The 19,663-nt window shown below is 40.9% G+C and overlaps 1 protein-coding gene across 4 annotated transcripts in view; it reads right to left on the bottom strand.

Moving 5' to 3' along the window:
• Cobl (cordon-bleu WH2 repeat protein) overlaps positions 1-19,663 on the bottom strand; it is a 232,127-nt gene that overhangs the window by 113,352 nt on the left and 99,112 nt on the right. For 2 of the 4 annotated variants that reach the window (XM_036201372.1, XM_036201373.1), the window contains 2 exons: positions 19,367-19,464; positions 15,712-15,786 (listed from right to left, as the gene is read on the bottom strand). In XM_036201372.1, the coding sequence (XP_036057265.1) occupies positions 15,712-15,786; positions 19,367-19,464 (173 nt within the window). The remainder of the gene's footprint in view (positions 1-15,711; positions 15,787-19,366; positions 19,465-19,663) is intronic. The other 2 variants (XM_036201374.1, XM_036201375.1) reach the window with 1 other exon arrangement.

Below are 19,663 nucleotides of genomic sequence, written 5' to 3'. Positions count from 1 at the left end.
GGATTCTAGTTCTGTCTTCTCCTATGGGTCCTGGAATGTAAGGGTCTTACAAAATGTGGATCATCTTTAGGTAGACACCCAAGAATAAGTAGTCAAATAAAAATTGGTCTTTCTTTTGAGGTTATGTTACTGTGCTTTTTGATATATTGCTGTTGAATTTGCTTGCTTGCTAGCAATTAAGTATTACTGTTAATAGGATGCTCAGCATATACTTTTTACATAAACTAGAATAACATAAAATTCAGAAGGAACTATCTATACTCTGAGACTAAAACACATGTAAACATTATCTCATCCTACTTATCTGAATAATAGTAGCTCATTACTGAGATGCTGCCCAGAACTATGCATTGCTGTTTTTTTTATTTTTATTTTTTAAAAAAGATGTTGAATATGACTTGGCTGTTGCTGTTTTAACAGCATGCTCAACTAATTAAAACCATATAGGAATTTTTTTCTTCCCAGTAAATTAGCAAAGTAGTTGCTCAACTCAGACTGTTTCTCCCTATCTTCCTCTTTCTTGTCATCAGGAAAGGGAGGTGAGGGGCAGCACAGGCAGACAAGCAAAGGAGGCCTCATTCATTCGCAGAAGGGTAATGGCGGTTCTGCCAGCTGTGTGCCCAACTCCCTTCCCTTTACTTTATTCCAACGTCTGTGCTAAACTGAATGCTATTATCTCCCAGGCTCTTTTGTAGCTTTATACACCTGTGTTCTTAAACTATCTCCAATAAAATGGATATGTACTTCCAGGCTTGTCTTCTCTAGACTGACACCCAACCATAGTCACCAACCATAGTCACCAATGAGAGCCACCCTGGAACTAGGTTGTGCTAAAAGGCTGATGCCTCCATGTCTAATTACTCCAACTTTTCGGGCACTGTGTGAGAGAGTGTCTGATCAAAACCTCTGGATTTTGGAATCTTGTTATAGTAGCATATCTTTCTCTATTAGGGTGGCCACTGTGAGAGGTTACTTGAATGCCATGGATGTTAGTCTAGCAAAGAAAGCCCGAAGAAAGACTATGGCACAGTTTTAAGCTACTTCCCTAAGCAGAAATTTGTTGAGGGTGTTCACTGGATCTGAGAATGGACCAGCAACTGTGAGCTACATGGGATAGACCTCATGGGTAACTAGTAAGTGAGGCCAGGAGGCAGAGGGGCTTGAGAGCCACAGAAAGAAGGTAACACAGTTGTCATTACAGTGTTCAGTGCAAAAGGTGATATTTTAAAGGAGACAGTAGACCTGGGGGGGGGTGGTACTAAAAAAAAAATTAATATCCTGGTGATTCAACAAAAACATCAGGCTTTTCCCTCCTCTGCTTCTGCCATATAAATTTTCTGCAGGACATAGGATATCCTTTTCCTCTTGAGAATCAGCATTCTCAACAATGCAGTGAAGCAGGGGTCATCAGTGACATCTGGGGCTGGCTTACTGGTACTTGTGCCTGGTCATCCTGACCTCAACCCCCATGGGTTGGAGATGGCAGTTCCTAGAGAGGAATGGGCACTCACAGTTTCCCATGAACAACCAGTAATAATTGAGTGTGCTGCTCCATCCTTTTAAGGAGGCAGCCTCATTCCAGATCTCTGCATTAAAGCCTGCTTTGCAACTCTGACAGAAGTTTTAGCACTAATAGATTCTTACTTTTTTTGTGTGCATCATAGCTTTGCTGAAACTCTGTGATCCGCTTTAGTGTAGGACATGAATACTAACGAATTAGGCCAGAAGTCAATTCCCATTGGCTGTACTTCGAACATGACATTTTTACATGTAAGTAATGGCTTTACTTGACTTTCCAGCTGCATTGTTTAATGCAATCTGGATTAATAATCGTAAGATTAATAAGAAAAATAATAAATGGTACTTGTCTTTTAGAGTTGAAATCTTTTATGTGCTACCAAATCACTCCAATGTTTCAAAAAGAAGCAGGCTGCAATTGATTGTTGAAGTCAGAAGCCAGAAGATAACCCCCAAAACAAATAGCAGAGGTAGATTTTGACATGGTCAAACCCGTGTAGATGACTGAAAGAGGAAACCACAGTTTGGCAGTGCCATTAGACATACAGTACATAGAAGATAAAGTGTTAATAGTAGTGACAATGACTGTACACATAATTTATGGGAGTTCACGGCTTTTTATCTGCATAGTCCAAATTCCTTTCCTTACCCCAAATTAAAAAATAAATACTCGGAGGAAGATATCTACAGAGTAGTACATACTAATAGAGGTCATACTTGATTAAATGGAACATAAGCAGACCACCACCTTCCTAGTAATATTTAAGGCAGCTATTTGACTTGTTTAGGTTTTACTTGAGGCATCTAATCTGGGTCTAATTATAAAGATTTCTATGGAGGACAGCCTACATCACTCAGGAAATTTCCAGCATTCTTATTTATTCATCGCCGCAAGACCAAGAGGATTCACATCACACTAAATAAAGGGAGAGTAAAAATGGGAGAAAACTCACAACTTGCATATATATGCACATACACACACACACGCACACACACACACACACACACACACACACACACACACACACACACGCACACGCACACACACACACAATGCTTCTAGCCCATCTAAGACAGAAATTCATTATGCTAAAAGAAAACAAATACCAAAGGCAATAGAGTTAACTTAGGAATTATGATTAAATATATAGTTTTACTTCAAAATATTTATATAAAAAGCTGGAATACATATATTAGCAATAAATAGCTATTATTTTCAAGTGAGGAAGCCAAACAATTTCTTTCTTACACTTTTAGTTTTCATGTGTTTTCTTCCTTTCAGAAAAAAATCTCGCCAAAGTATTCATGAAGTAGTTATTGTCCAAATTTACCAAATTATCTCAGCATGAAGTTCAATGCCATCCCTGAAGAAATGTTCTTTCCTGAAAGCTCATCCAAGTTTCACCCTAAAAGGAGACACCAAGCTCCAGGGAGGCCATGGCAGGAAGCATCACACAGAAGTATCCAGGTTTATGGGAGGCCACCCTTCAAAGAAGTTATGCTTTCTAATTATGGGTGCATAGCTTCATCCACAGCTGAAAGCACTCTTAGCCAAGCTACTAGAGAGTCATTCTGACTGTGACATGAAAAGAATTACCTGATCTTTCTCACCACAGTGGAGGTCATGTATGGAGTAATGGTAGGTCATATGTTCAGCTTATCTCTAGATTCATGTTTCCAATAGTAGCTATTAAAACCACCCTTTATATACATATGTACATCCCAGGTGCATGCTCACACATAGGCACAAATATGTACACCACGGCCTAAGTTAAACATGTAAGGGTGAGCTTCCTAATCATAAAATGGTATGACTGAAGAACTGGAAGTTTTACTTAGCCTTTCTTCTCCATTTCCTTTAAACTCTTCTACACTTGAGCTGGAAGCCCAAATGTCCCCTTAAGTTGGAGCTCCCCTCAGGATTCTCAAGGAATTCCAGAGGAGAGTTGATCTTACGTGTCTAGGCCTTCTTCCTCTCTCACTGGGAGCAACCTACACCAATGAGTAAGTGGACCCCTAGCATGTAGATGAGCATCCATCTGAGTACCACGACCTCAGGCCCACAGCATTAGTACAGGTTCAGTCTGTGCCAGTGAGAGTCATGTCTGTGTGCTTAGTTACAGCAGGGGTGGCTGGCCGCTCTTCCTCTTCTCATCACTGCATCTTTATTATTTCTTTCAGGTGTTTCTATCTCCCTCCCTCTCTCTGTCCCTCCCTCCCTCCCTCCCTCATCTCTCGCCCTATCAATATTAATTGGTCTTATCCCATGAATCAAGACCCAGCATTGGAGAATAAGCCATCACTTCAAAAGAGCTGATTACTTTATATCACTGTGATTATACTTAATGTTCTACATGCTGGAAAAGTGCTGATGAAAAATGTAAAAGCTCCGAGAAAATATCTATGATGTAGCAGAAATGTTACTGTGATTCAGCTATATTGCAAGGAACATTTGTACATCATAGTATACAGAAAAAGCTATAACATTTTCATTTCTCAGTTAAATGAAGAAAAGGCATCCTCATCTGTTAAACTATAAAAAAAAAACATACTGTGTACTGTGTATGGACACTTGTCAAAAGGGTCCTTAACCTGGGTGAGGGAATGTTGCTCCAGAGGGGTGATTACCTCAGGGTGGGAGAGCATGAGATGTGCTATGCTTAGAAGGGCAACACCATTTGCACTTCCTGTGTTTCTCAGAGATTAACAATATAATACAGTACAATGTAATATAAATGTAGATAAACATGAAGCCTTGTGAGCTGTGCATGATGGATGGGTGGTTGTGTTTGTCCTCGGCAGTTCAGTACAAATCGGGGCTAAGAGCATTTCTAAAATGCAGAAGGACCCTCAGAGGCAGTTTCTTTTCAGAGTGGGATCCTGAGTGAAGGAGGAGGATGCTGAGGACCTCTAAGTCTCCCCAGTCATGAATGAGTCCACAACTGTGGTAAGAGACAAGGTCAACATGGAACTCACTTAAGCTGAAAGTCATAGCAAAGACCAGCCAATAGGGAAGGAAATGTAAAGTAAATGGAGCAGCAGGGAATGCTGGGATTTTTCAAGATGCTGTAGAGGTAGAGACACATGTCACAAGATACCTGGTCCATGGTCCTAAACACTAGAGATGAACTCATCCCAGGACTGCAAAAAAGCAGAGGCTAGATGCTCCCAGGGAACCCGTAGCTGCACTGCTGCACACTTTGCCTGCTAAGCCCAGGGAGAAAGCAGACAAGAGAGCTGGCACAAGAGCCAAAATCAGACAGCTTCAGGAAGAAATAACTCATCATAGAAAGAACACATGAGATCATAAGAATGTGCAAAGTACAGCTGGCCTTGTGCCCACCACTCGACATTCTCAGGGTACAAACTGAAAATAAATCCAGAGCATTAGAACAAGGTAGCAAGAGGTCTGAGATAGCATAGGTGTTGGGTAATGAGTAGAAAAAAGACTCTACAATTGTTTGAAAGGACATATCCAGGGAAGAGCCACAGTATAGGAAGCCTGTCTCCACACAGATCTAGATCCAGGAAGATGTGCACAGGAAGTTTGAGGGAGCAACACAGGAAGAGATGAGATTGAAGAAATGAGGAGGCCCCAGGAAGACGCATCCTTCTCAGGCAGCCAGACCTCCAAGGCTCTAAGCCAAGGAGGCTGCAGACAGCATCTCTCTAGCTTTTGAAGGGCTGTACCAGGACCGCAAACTCCAAAATTAGAAGGTGGTTGCATAGACTGTGCTGGGAGTTGGGAGCATCAGCCTGGGCAAGATGATGGCAACAGGGTTGTGCCACAACATAATGCTCTGTGTACTCCCTGCAGGTAGCAAATGACCTGACAGTGTGTCACAGGTGCAACAGTAGACAAAGGAGACAAAGAGCATCCTAGGTTTCTGTTTAGGTATAGACAATACAGAACTACCATTTCCAGGATGGAAATGGAAATGATCATGGGTCCAGTGCTCTGCAAGTCACCCCTCCCTAGAATCTGAAGCAACTTAACCCAATCGACATGCAGCCACGTGAGAGTCTACCTTTGTATTCACCTGTTAGAGAATAGGGACAAGGCCAGGCAAGAACTAAGGATGTGAGAAACAGCAGGTCATGCCTTAAGGGAGGAGAGGAAATAAGTGTTTTGAGAGGAACATTTTCTACCCCCAGCATCCCTACAAATACCATGTTTTCGGTAGAAGTTAAAAATCTGTACTTCTTAGCCACTACACTGTACAAGTAAGGGGTGGAGAGATGGGAGAAAAAGAGAAAAGCTGAATGGTTTGAGCATGATGAAGAGAGGTAGAGCTGAAGACTCAAAGGTAGACAGAAACAGCGTGATGTGAAGCCACCTGAGACCTGGTGAAGTCAAGTCCTGGCCCATGTTGCCACTGAGGGCCATGACTGGGTCGATGGCCATGAAGCAGCAGGGGTCTGTGTCAATGTCCAAGGCATACCAAAGGCCATGTGGATGTCCCTGGTCTAGATTGCCACCTGGGGACAATGATGATAGCCAAGGGCTGCACAGAGTTGGCCCCACCCCTCACCGGCTGCAGCACTCTGGAGAGTGGGCCCCTGCACTTTGACTGGGCAGCACAGTAGAATTGCCGCTAGAGGTGTGGGTATGGGTGAGCTGGCCCTCGGGGCTTGAGAACAGGATAAATGGCCCTTTCCCTTGCTGCCTGTGGCATTGGGTGAGCTAGCTAGGCCATGCTGGAGAGTTCTCTCTGATAGTGAGGATGAAGGAGAACTGGCGGCCAGACCAACCCAATTACCAACCAAGCCCAGAACCAGGGCTATGAGTTGGTCCACCCCCACATCCACCTTATCTATGAATTTTTGGAGCATGTGAAGGGGTGGTTCTACAGATCCAAAGCTGCAGGCTCTCCATGACACAGGACAACAACAGGATATTCAAGAAGAGTCCCAGTGAGGGCCATTATTGATAGTGTAGCAGAAGCCAGCCTTGAATCACACCAATGACTCACTGCAATAAACACTTGCAAGTGAAGATGTTTGGACTAAAGGGTACACTGTGTGACTCACTGTGCCACAGTACAGCTTCCATGATGAGAGTTTTTTCTTTTAAAATTTATTTTGTTTGGGGGAGGATGTTGCAAAGCAAAGAGTCGATACCAAGAGATAGGGAGTTGAATAGGATTGGGGTGCATGATATGAAATCCAAAAAGAATCAATAAAAAGTTTAAAAAAAATCTGCAGTACCTTTTTTTTTTCACTTAGAGTTAACAACTGTCAATCAACTTTTCGGGCTCTGTTATGTATTACAAGCTAAGCATCTACAATTGCTGGGTGTGGAGTATCCCTGAAAGCTATGACTTAGTTCTTAGAACCTATCAGGAGGTGGTGGAACCTTCAAATGGGGGCCTAGTGTGAAGAGTTTAGATCACTGAAGGAATAGCCTTGATGGGGCTATTTGAATCTCATCCTCTTCTTTCTTGGGTTCCTGGCCACCATGAGATGACCAGCCTTCTCTGCCACACACTTCCCTTATAATCTGCTACCTTACCTAAGCCCTGAAGCAACAGGTTAATCAACTATGACTTGAAACCTTCAAAATGCAAAATGTGAGCTAAGATAAACCTTTTTTGAAAACTGGGGGGGGGGGGGGGGGGGGGGGGGGAGAGAGAGGGAGGAGAGAGACAGAGACAGAGAGAAAGTGTGTGTGTGTGTGTGTGTGTGTGTGTGTGTGTGTGTGTGTGTGTGTGTGTTTATGGAGATGGCACCCAGGATCATGCACACAATAGGGTACGCTGATGCTCTATCATTAAGCTACATCCCAGACTGCCTTAGATACTTTTCTTTTTAACTTTAATATGCATGTGCACATGTGTGGGTTTGCATGCAGAAAACACATGTGGATGGCAGGTGGCTTCCTTTACGGCTCTCTACCTTTTTTTTTTGGGGGGGGGGACTTGGTCTCTCACTGAACTTGGAGCTCACTGAGTCCCCAGGATCCTCCTGGCTCTGCCTCCCAGTGCTGGGGTTATAGGCATACATGGCCATACTTTTTCTTTTTCGAAGGTGGGTCCTGGCAACTCAGTTTTTCATGCTTCTGTGACAGAACTTTACCCACTAGGCCATCTTCCTAACTTCATCTTAAGATATCTCGCTTCAGTAACAGATGCTGATAAACACAGCATCTCTAATTGGACAATTAGAAGTCTAACAAGCTCTGACATTCCAAAGGTTTTGGGTACTGACATGATGCTTATGTTTCCCATTGTGAAGCCTTTCAGATTTTGAACTTTTGAATTAAGGACTATCAGCTGGAAAACCAAACACAAATACTGCAGATACTTCTTGTGCCAAGTATTTGGATAAGGGGCATTAATTTGAACTCTCACTGCAAATACTTTGGGAGGAAAAGTCACTGAAGCTTTAAATATGAATGTTTCTCCGACAGCTCCCACATTAGCTCTAAGAAGGACATAGCATGACTATTTTGTTTTTAATACAATCTTTCCATTTATTTCATGGGGGGCATATGTGGAGGTCAGACAGAGGGCAGCTTATTGCAGTTACTTTTCTTCTATCATGTGGGTCCCAGGAATTGAACTCGGGTTCACACTTGGCAGCAAGTGCCTTTACATGCTGAGTCATCTCCTCAGCCTAATGTGAACATTTTAATTACTCTTTTTCACAAGTGCACAGAGAAAAAATATTTGATAACTCCTCTCAGCTGTGTATTGAGGTCTACCTACCTCCAATGTACAGGAATTTCACAACTGAGTCATGGGAAAGGAAACTCAAAACTGAGTGACTTCACAATGAACTGGTACTTGTTTCTGACAGGAGCATGCCCTTGTAGGAATCAATGTATCGACACAGACCTGTGAGATTCATAAAATTCCCGGTTGCACTGATTCACTAATTCTTCTGCTAGCTTCATTAACGCAACAACAAAACTTCCAAATGCAAACAGTTTTGGAGACCGCAGTAGCCTGCGTGAATGAAACAGTAACAAGTGACAGATACAAGAGCTTTATCAAGAAATAACTGAGAGTCCTCATTCTGCTTCCACTCATTCAGCATCATTCAGTTTGCCTAAAGATGCTGGGGGGCGGTGATGCTAAACCCACCCAACACAGGGAAAGATGGGGCTCTACAAGGTCAGAGGACTCTAAGTGCTTAAATCAGAATCCAAATTCAAACAGACACAACCCAGAGTCAGTCTCCTTTCTGTGCTGCAGATGGAACCCAGGGCCTGCTGTGCTAGGCAATGGCTTTCCATTGAGCTGGACTCCTAGCTTCCTTTTACAAAAGCACATCCAGCCTTTTCAACTATGAAGACAGCAGGGCAAAATTTTAAGCATATGATTTTAAATGGGAAAAGAGGAGAGCAAATCTGCCACTCTACGTGTATGTCAGAGAGAAAGGTACAAAGTGACAAGAAACCTTGGAGACTAGAAGCATTTGATGTGACTTCCAGGCTACTCATACACGTACTAGTAGCTAGCACTAATAAGATTCAGTGGACTTAAAAACAACAACAACAACAAAAACAACAAAGGGGACCTGAAGTTGGGGAGAGAAACATGGTGTTATGATCTTGGAATTAGAGTAAGGGAGTGGATGTGATCAAAATATACTATATACATGCATGAAATTCCCAAAGAATAAATAAAAATATATTTTTAAATTGCCATCTGCTATTCATTTTACAATATTGAATATATAATGTAAAAGATACAGACTATACAAAATTGATTTCTAACAAAAGTTAGTTCTACCCTAAAAGCACATGGCTCAGCCCTCAGGATATATTTTCTTATTAGCAATTTGTGAATGTTCCAGAAACAGCCTTCTTGAGCTTTTCCAGGCGAGGGCAAGCCTGATTCCTTGTACTTGTGTGAACACTGACACCCTGTGGTGAGCCAGCTCCACACACATGCTTCTAGCAGCCTCTGAGAGTCCATTGTCTTCTTCTAGACCAGTACCGGCTAGGAGAGAAGACAGGCTGGAATGTGTGGGAAATATGACAGAATTTCCTTAAGATGGTATTTCTAATGGCCTTTCCTAAGTTGTCCTTGTGTTCATGGGCTTCCTTGCTATTTTCTGGAGTCCTAAATGGCTGGGCTTGTGGGTAAAGACTACAGAGAGCTTATGAGGGCGTTGAATATGGAATCCACTGCAAAACACAGCAAGAGACTCCTTCTACCTAGGGGAGCCAATGCCATAGTACCAATTTTCCCCAGGACTTGAATAGGGCAAGTGAATAAACTGCCTCTCGTTTTAATTTTATGTACTTATGTTTTGATCCCTGATTCTTTAACTCATTCATCAAAAAGCCTTTGACTTCACAGTAGCAAGACAACAGTATCAATGAACCTCTTGTTAATGAATTGTAGATTGGTGCATTTATAGGATTATTTTTAATCAAATGATGGGGCCTATTAAAGGTAGATTATTTCCCATGGCTAATTCTGGAAAGGTCAGCATGCCTTGCTCAGTGTACCTGAGCTAATGACAAATCCTCTAAAGCACATTCCCTCCATAGACACAGAAAGAGAAGCTTCCTGGAAAATGTGGTATTCCAAGAAAGTCATTTGAAGCTTTTAGAAAAGCATTGAGCATACTTAATTTGATTCAAATAACAGAAGGAAGCTAAATCTTGGAATAAGGTAAACTTCAGTCTATAGAAACTGAATTTTCCTGAGAAGTGGGTTATATAGACTATTTATATTGATACCTTATTTTGTAGTTGTTTGTTTCATAGATATGATAACCTAGTTACAAGCTTCTAAAGAAAAAAGCAATCAACAATATTTGCAAGCCCTCTGACAAAGCTCCACACTCAATTGTGTTCAGTATTTCAGCAGGCTTCTCAGTGGGTGGAGTTAAGTGAGTCATGCAAAGCTAATCTTTATACTGGGCTCTCCTGAAGGGTGCTGTTTTATAGTTGAGGAAGGGAAGATGGACAGGTCCCCCTGCTAGGATGGAATATAAAGATCAGCTCCTCACCCCGAGGCAGGTACTTGCCCTGGGTCTCATAGAGACTGACCCTACCCTTACCCCAGACATAGACAGACAGACAGACAGACAGACACACACACACACACACACACACACACACACATCTCCAAGCACTCTACTGTCTGTGGCTGGAAAAGTTATATAAATGCACAGAGCAGCCTAATGGCAGAGGAGTGCTCAAGAGTCACAAAGCCATCATCTCACAGCTATTAAGGCAATACACAGTCTGGTATAGGGCCTAGAAGAAGAAGAAATCAGGAGATGGAGAGCTTGCAATTTATCACTGGATCTATGTACTGGGAGTCTCTCAGTTTAAATAGTACAACTAGAAGGAGGAACAGCCGCCTTCAATCCTTCAAAGCAGAGAACATACAAAGATATGAAGGGCTCCTGTGCCCCTTGACTGCTGATGCAATCTGATCCTGCCTTCTTGTCAGTTTGAGGGTGTATCTGCAGGCTAGAAGACAATAGCAAAGTAACAGGCAATGGCAGCACAGTGTTCTGAAGGAATGCTGTGTCATCTATGCACTTCGGCAAAGCAGAGATCACATTAAACACCCACAAAGGGATTCAACAAGTGCAACAGAATCGATCAATCATCCACCTCTGGAAATTGGATTTTTCTGTGTCTGTAAAAGGAAGATGGACTGAGATCATACAACTAATCTAGCCGCGGATGCCAGGCAGGGCTGGGGTTGCAGCTAAGGTCACCAGTAGGGACACTCACCATTTCATTACATGTCATCCTGCCCTAGGACTTGAATTGTTTTCAAAATCAGTGGTTGACCTACATATCAAAGCTTTATTACAGACTGTTTTACATTAAAAATAATTATCCCTGTTTTTTCTAACAGGGAAATATATATCCCAGAGAATACCACACATCAGTAGGTAAACATCATTTTCTTCCCTTCACAATGCTGCAATGAATCACGGTTGTTTACCCGCTCAGTCTCCCACTCAGGAGCCTGTGGGCATTGTTTAGCTCTTGCTATTATAAGTGATGTCGTAAGAAATGGACTCCTGCATCACCACAGACTCTGGTAAAGGAGCTTTTACAATCAATAGCTTTCTAAAAGTAGAATTTCTGATGCAAGGAATAATAAATCTACTTAATAGTTTGGCTAGATAGTACCAAATCCCCCACTTTAAATGTTATGTTTTTTGATATTCTGCTCAGTAACACATTTAAGAGTCCCCACAGAATAGCCAGCAGAAGTGATGGGCAAACTTCAGAGATTTTGCCATCTAATAGGTGGGTAATAAGAGTTCCCTGTAAGTGTAATTAGTATTTCTCATGACTAAGTTTCAACTATTTTCAATAATTTACATACCACACACACCAGTTTTCTTTCTACATTATCTACACATTCCTATCTATGCATCAACCCAAATCTGCCTTTATTTCTACAAGCCCTCTCCCATGGGATACTTGGAGTTCTATAGTGTTTATACTCTTCTCACATTCTCATTTCCTCAGCTCTCCCTCCTCTTTCTCCTGGATTGCTTTTTTTATGCCTTTATTCTTCATCCTGTCATTCAACATTTTACCCCACAGTCAAATTTATCGAAGTTCTCATTAGCACATCTTGAGTTTGAGCCACAGCTAGAGATTATTCACACATGTTTTCTGCTGGTCGCATGCCTGGTTTCAATATACACATGTAGATTTCTGATCTTTGGATTTGTTGTGGTGTATGCTATAGAGCATGCTCAATTTTTACTTTTCTTCATGCTCATTCCCACCCTCACTTATTAATGTTCGCTGGCCTCTGCTGCGGAGTGCTGACTGTACTGTAGTCCACATTTCCTGTGCAATTGGCTCCAAGTTTTCCTATTGTGTTGCCATACTATCACAGTATCGCCAAACTGCTATAATTTTCTTCAAAGCTTCAAAGTTTACTTGAAAAAACATAAGGCTTTCCATCTCTCGGGCTTTTTTTTTTTTTTTTTTTTTTTTTTTAAGGTTTTCTTGGCTATTCTTGTTTGTTAATTTTTCTAACTGAACTTTATAATTAACTTAATTGGTTCTAAAACAAAACCTAACTGAAACAATGGTACTGAATCAACCTGTCCAAGAGTATGGCCCCTGTTTCCATAGAAACAGTTCTATTGTTAGATATATTTGTAGGATCCATTTTTTTGTTTTGTTTTTTTACTGTTTTAGACATTTCCAATGAAGTTTTTGCTTAGGTTCTGACATCTATGTGTCATCATCCATCATTTATCCACTCATCCACCTTTCTATCTACTCATCCAGTCAGCCAGCCATGGCTATCATGACTATGTTATGTTCTTAAGCACACCAAAATGGCTAACCCAAATTAGCAATGCTTACTGAAAAATTAAGCTAGCATTCATTAATGTAGAAAGAGTTACTACTTGATTATATAGCAGCCTCAAATGTATGAGAGGCCAAGCCCTTGGCTATAATGGGTTCCCCACTCAAACATAAGTAGTTTGTTTATTGAGTGTGTGAAATATTAGAAGACATTTTGTTTTCAACATCTCCTGGATAAAATAGGCTGATGAAAGACAAGCCCAAAAGACTAGGGAGTTTATAGCCATCAAAAGTCATCCTCTGTTGATTTAAGTCTGTTTAATAGCAAAACAAACACAATGCCTGGCTGGTGCAATTAGTTCAGATAGGAACTTACTGAAGATTACCACAGAAGAGTGTTCCTTACAATCATTCCATAATTCTATTCAGGCTTGGGCGATTTGTATGGGAAAAGGCATGGACAAGTGTGTGCCCCTGTTCATGAGGGCTCAGCAGAGCTTTGGGGATTGCATTAAATCCTCAAAACTGCAAACATTCTTACTTGCCAAAAAGAAGTGGCTATAATAAAGGCGGAAGTCTGGTTTCCACGGTGCATTCATAGGAGGCCATTGAAAGGAGGAAACACTTAAGTTCGGAGCATTAAACTTGTGTTTTCAAGTGCATACAGAGCATCAGTACATCTCAGCACAGCTGTGGTTAGAGGCAGACATGACATAATTACCTCAGGCACATATTTATTTATTTCCTTGAATTTAAAAACGTAATTGGACTTTTGTAACTAAGGGAAATTTGACATTTTCTTAGGCCAACAGTATGGGCTTCTTGTACCAATTAACTTAGATAACAGGCATCTCCCACTGTCTGAATGAGCTAACTTGACAAAAAATAAGCCCAAGATTGTTCTCAAATAAAATTCCACATTCTTGCCTGCCCCCACCCCCCCAAATAGACTTGCACTTCATGAAAATACAAATCATTAAGAATTTGTTTATAAAAATTAGTAGAAAGTAAGGCTATTACAAAGACTTCAAGTCTCGCAAACATAAGGTTTAGAAACTACCCACTGGCAATAAATAAATAAATATATAAATAAATAAATAAAATAGTGCGTGTGACAAGCACTGGATAACGACTTAGATAGATTGTTCTTCCTTTACACCTCCCAGAAATCAGTGGTTCCAGAGTGACTACACATCTGATGGCTCCCAAGTTTGGGCCATGAACAGATTTGGAAGACAATTTGTTTATTCTGATCCTAGGTCTCCGTGCTTTGGAGTGTGCTTTCTCGAAAGACACTGAAGAAGTAAAAGGTGCCAATGTGACAGAATTGCTCTACCCTTATGGACTATTCATAGAAAATGTTCCTCAGTTTAAATCAGTAAATGTGGAAAGATGTACTGAATTAGTACTGAGTCTCTTCTGAATCTGTGGAATAGGTGAAAGACAAGTCATCTTTCATTTTATTAAGAAATGTGTTTATGCTGGTTGTTGGTGGTGCACAACTTTAATCCCAGCACTTGGGAGGTAGAGGCAGGTGGGAGTCTGTGAGTTCGAGGCCAACCTGGTCTACAGAGTGAGTTCCAGGACAGCCAGGGGTATACAGAGAAACCCTGTCTTGAAAAAACAAAAAGAAAGGAAGGAAGGAAAGGAGGGAGGGAGGGAGGGAGGGAGGGAGGGGGAGGGAGGGAGAGAGAGAGAGAGAGAGAGAGAGAGAGAGAGAGAGAGAAGGAAGGAAGGAAGGAAGGAAGGAAGGAAGGAAGGAAGGAAGGAAGGAAGGAAAGAAAGGCCTTTGCAAGAAAAATTTATTTCTCATGTTTAACGATTCAATAACAAATGTAATATCATTATATTATTTTGAAAAATTATTATAAAAACTTAACATATAAAAATGATTTCTAATTTATAGCTATATAACCACAGAAATAAAACAAATCTTGGATATTTCTACAACAGTCTTTATTTCAAGATTGTTATTAAATGCTTTAAAGTATAAAACACACACTGGCTAGAAGAAAATTTGATGTGGTAACTGATGTGAGACCAAAAGTGACAATATAAAATTATTACTGACATGGAAAGTTTGTCCATGCAATTTGGGTGTGCATGCATGCATACGTGTGTGTCTGTATGAATGCATGTATGCATACATGTATGTGTGTCCACATGTGTGTGGAGGATAATATATGAGCTAGCAGAAGCCAGAGGAGTACACTGGCTGTCCACTTTGTCACTCATCACCTTACTCCTTTGAGACAGTGTCTCTCACTGACCCTGGAAACAGCCATTTCAACTAGACTGGCTGTCCAGTGAGTACCCAGAATCTATTCATTTCTAGTCTCCGATCTGGAGTTACAGGCACACGAAGCAGCCATACCTGGCTTTATGTGTGGGTGCCAGGCACCGAACAATCTTCCTATGCCCTGTCTAGCTAAATTTTAGAGGTAAATGTCAGACCTTTATTAAAGATATTCAACATATATGTCCTTATATGATGCAATGAATTATACTGTTTCGGGTATTTAAAAAATTATAAGGAAACTTTCTTGATGCCAATTTTGAAATGTGGGTAAAATGGAGTTTGAAGAGATTCCTTTCTTGGTTCTGTGCACAAAATACAGTTACAGAGCTTAATAAACGTTAGCTCTGGGTGGCCAGTGGCTACAAACTATCAGCCTGCTCCTGGTAGCATATGTGAAAACTTCAGAAAGTGTACATTTGCCTAATCTCATGCAGGGTTCTCCTGCCTGTGCTTAGTGGAATACAGAAGAGCAGAAGCCAAGATACTGAACATTGTCCAAATAAGTACGAGCAACTACACACAGCCACTACAGAAACCAAGTAGAGGAGTGAACAGAAGCTAATCTTCAGTTTTGTTATCTGCAGTGGGAAGTTCTGCCTGGCTAGCAGAAGCACCCACTGGATTAAGTACTCACGTTCAAGTCCCCTCCAGACGCTGACTTCAAGGGGTCCTCATCACTATCTGCACCCGACAGCCCGAGATGCTCAGCCTAGAACACAGACATGCACCCCACAGTCAACTCCAGGGAAAATCAGCTCCAACAAGCGCAGGCATCCTTAGCAGCTATTAAGGCAAACAACACTGGCATGGCATGGCCAAGCTTCCAACAATGGAGAGTGCAGAGTCCACACTCACTCCTTCACCTTATGAAATGGAATACTGTCTTAAAACAGCTCCTAACCAAAGCACCCCCTCACTCCGAAATCACATGACTGAACCCACAACTCATGGGAAGAGACTTACTTTTTCCTTTTTTCTTTCCACAGTGCATTTCTTTAATTTAGAAAACATTTAATTTAAAAAATAGCAGGGGCCATGAACTGACAAGTTAACCCTACGAATCAACTGATTAACTAGGTCTTGAAGATTTCCCAGTTTTAATCCCCACACAGTTAATGGACTGAGTGTACACAGAAACCATTTACCAAACAGCTGATTCCCTTCCTATGCATAAAAGACAAACAATAATACACCATCAGCCACATGATCAGGTAGGGAGAGCTAATTGGAAAATTCAATTCCCTGGCCTCCTAATGAGAATCTGGGGACATGACCCCCAAGAATTCACATTTTCAATTAGGTCTCAAGATGACACTTGCGTATGTTTTGAAAACAACTGGTTTAAGAGAATAAATGATGCCAAAGTGATATAAAATTGGCATGCATTAAAAATAAAATTATAAAACCTTGGCGCTCACTTACTTGAACCAAAATTATGTTTCTTTAAGGTATATCCTTTATTGGCATTTTATGGAAGTAACATTCGCTCACCTATATCCACCTATGCATAATCTTCCATCACGGCAATATGCTAGAACATAACTTCAGTTTGAATGCTTTCACAAGTCCCCATTCTCAGATTTGATTCTGTACTGAGGCATGCGTATGCCTGTCTGTCATCACATCACAGGATTTTAAGAATCATTTTAAAGTTATTCCAAGTGCTTTTTATAGATAAAGAAATTGAAAGTTTTGCTAAGCATTGTACAATATAAATGAGTTATTAACATAAAGGACTTAGAAAGGTGTTCATTCTAGCATTTATTAATTCTATAACTGACTAAATTACAAAGGCATGAGCTGCTTGACCATATTGACCCATATAATGTGATGAAACTTCTTCTCTCCCAGGTCTTTAGGGACAAAGGTAAGGATGTATTTAGCATGCAAAAACCTCCAACTATAACAAGGAGAGAGGCAAAGAGCTAGGAAGTGTATGCATAAAACACCACACACACACACACACACACACACACACACACACACACACATACACACCACACACACACACACACACACACACACACACACATACAGAGAGAGAGAGAGAGAGAGAGAGAAGAGAGAGAGAGAGCGCGCCAATAAAGACAAGGCTGAGTAAGTGAATGTCTAGAGCAAAATATATTTAAATATTTAAATAAGGCAATAATAAATGAAAGATGAAATACATAAAAAGTGAAAAATTACTCTAGAATTCCAACACAGAAAAGATAAGGTACCACATAAAGAAATGTCCTTATGATGAACTGAGCAGAGTGTACTACCACATGACTAAGAGTCATGGGTTCCTGGTGTCTACCTCTTTCTAATTATCAAGTTATATGGCTGTCTCTAAACCCCAAGCTTTGGCAGCTGCCTTACTGGCTAAACCAAATGTACTCCGACCCCTATATTTTGCTTTATTTTCTGAGGTTTGCCTCACATAAAGAAGGAGTTGCAGAATCAGCCAGATCTAAGGTGAGGAATGGGGAATGGGGGATTTATTATGAACTGGTGACCAAAAGGACATCAGAAAACACAGTCCCAGCAAGTTCATCTAAACAATACCAGGAACAAAAACACAATTAAGAGACCTAAAGAATTTTGAGTCCTTAATTTCATTTATACTAGACATGAAAGGAGAGGAGGCCAGGAAAGGAAGGGGAAGAAAAGGAGGAGGGAGTGAACTGCCCAAGGCTAAAAAGATCTCAGTAAAGAGACATATCCTGAGGACGAATTCTCAAAGAACACAGAAAAACATGGTAAAGAGCAGAAAATATATAATTATATACCCCATCATTCACAGATCAGAATAAGAAAACAAGTACAAGGTTCCAGGGGGAAGGAGGAATAGATTGTGAAATCACTAAAGACATGAGGGTTAAGAGTCTGGAGTTCAGCCAGGCAATGGTGGCTCACACCTTTAATCCCAGCACTCGGGAGGCAGAGGCAGGCGGATCTCTGTGAGTTCAAGGCCAGCCTGGTCTACAGAGCGAGTTCCAGGAAAGGCACAAAGCTACACAGAAAAACCCTGTCTTGCAAAACAGAAAAAAAAAAAAGAGTCTGGAGTTCTATGTAACTTATATCTAGTGGAAGGTGCTGGTTGCCTCCACAGCTGGACAGACCCTGCGTTAACAGGTCAGGGTCACTGGGCAAAGCACATTACATTGCTAAGCTTTAGCACCATCAACAGCAGCAAACACAGGGAGAATCATAATACCAGGGCTGCAAGTCGCAGAAGGAAAGAGCAGATGTCTATGTAGCACAGAGGTACAGGTCTGTGAAGTAGAGCTGAAAGGCTTCCTCATCTCTTAGAAAGGCACACTGATGGTGACCCTGCCCCAACTGAGAGAGTGCTATTAATGTCAATTATTTATATTAGTCATTTCTTTAAAAAACAAAACAAAACCAAAAAACAGTGTGTGAGAGAGAGAGAGAGAGTGTGTGTGTGTGTGTGTGTGTGTGTGTGTGTGCGCGCGCGCATGTGTGTGTCTTACACACATGTGCCTGGTTTTCTACAAGGAGCTGGGAACCCAAACTCAGGTCTTCATGCTTGCACAGCAAATAACGCTTACCCATTAAGCCATCCCTTTGCCTTCAACTTTGTATTTTTGAGCCATAATTATTAGCAAGGAACAGACATTACATGCTAGTAAAATACACATATTAAAAGAATAAAATAACATTAATGTGTTCTTTGCCAAACAGAAGTAAAAACAAACAAAAAGCCCTTCATTATAACTCTTTGTAATGTGACTTTAAATAATTGTATAATATTACATCTATAATATGAACATAAACACTTATTTAACAAAGAATAATGAGATAAAAAACAACTCACAGTGTTCTATGATTTCAAGCCATGTTAAAAAGGTATGAAAACATTTAAAAACTATAGAAAATGGGCTAGTTCTAGACAGATGCAAATTGTTTTGAGTTCAGTTCTTCCAGGCTTCCTACTTTAAGCTGGAAAGCTGCAATTATTTGCACGAACACTGACCAGGTACTTAAACTTAATAATGCAAGATTCACTCATTCATATGCCCAAGAACTGTGTGCCAAGTCTCACAGCAAGTGTGTGAGTGTGGACACCTGGCAGGGTGTGGCTCACCTTGGCCTAGAGAGTCCAGAGGTTTGCCACTCTACCAATAAGTGAACACCTTCATCTTAAATAATTGCCTGGAGCACCAGGTGAAGAAGATTCAGTTTTACTAAACAGAATTATTTAGAAAAAGTCTCAAGATTGGTCCAGTAAAACTATTGTGAGAAACACTTTTATACCCCAGAGTCATGTGCATATGGTGGATTACCTTACTGCTGCTCCTTCTATTAACTTTGAAAAATCCCAGAAATTTTTTCTTCTCTTTATCTGTCTCATCATTGCCAAGCGATGATTTCCTGAACACTTCTGGAGGGGAAAAAAAAAGTTGTATTCTTCAGCATTTGAAATGTGAGATTAAGTACTTCACTTGTTAAAACCTTAACCGAATCCTTTAATCTGTTAGTTCTAAGAAGAAAATCATCACGATTTCATTCAAAGCCTTCGGCGCTACCTCAAAGCCCTCTGGCCCACAGGAAATCACATGAAGTCCTTACACAGGTTTTTA

Source organism: Onychomys torridus, chromosome 10, assembly GCF_903995425.1.
Source record: "Onychomys torridus chromosome 10, mOncTor1.1, whole genome shotgun sequence".
In the NCBI taxonomy this organism is placed as follows: Eukaryota; Metazoa; Chordata; class Mammalia; order Rodentia; family Cricetidae; genus Onychomys; species Onychomys torridus.
The sequence above is the reverse complement of the archived record's forward strand: the minus strand, read 5'-3'. Positions and strand labels throughout refer to the sequence as shown.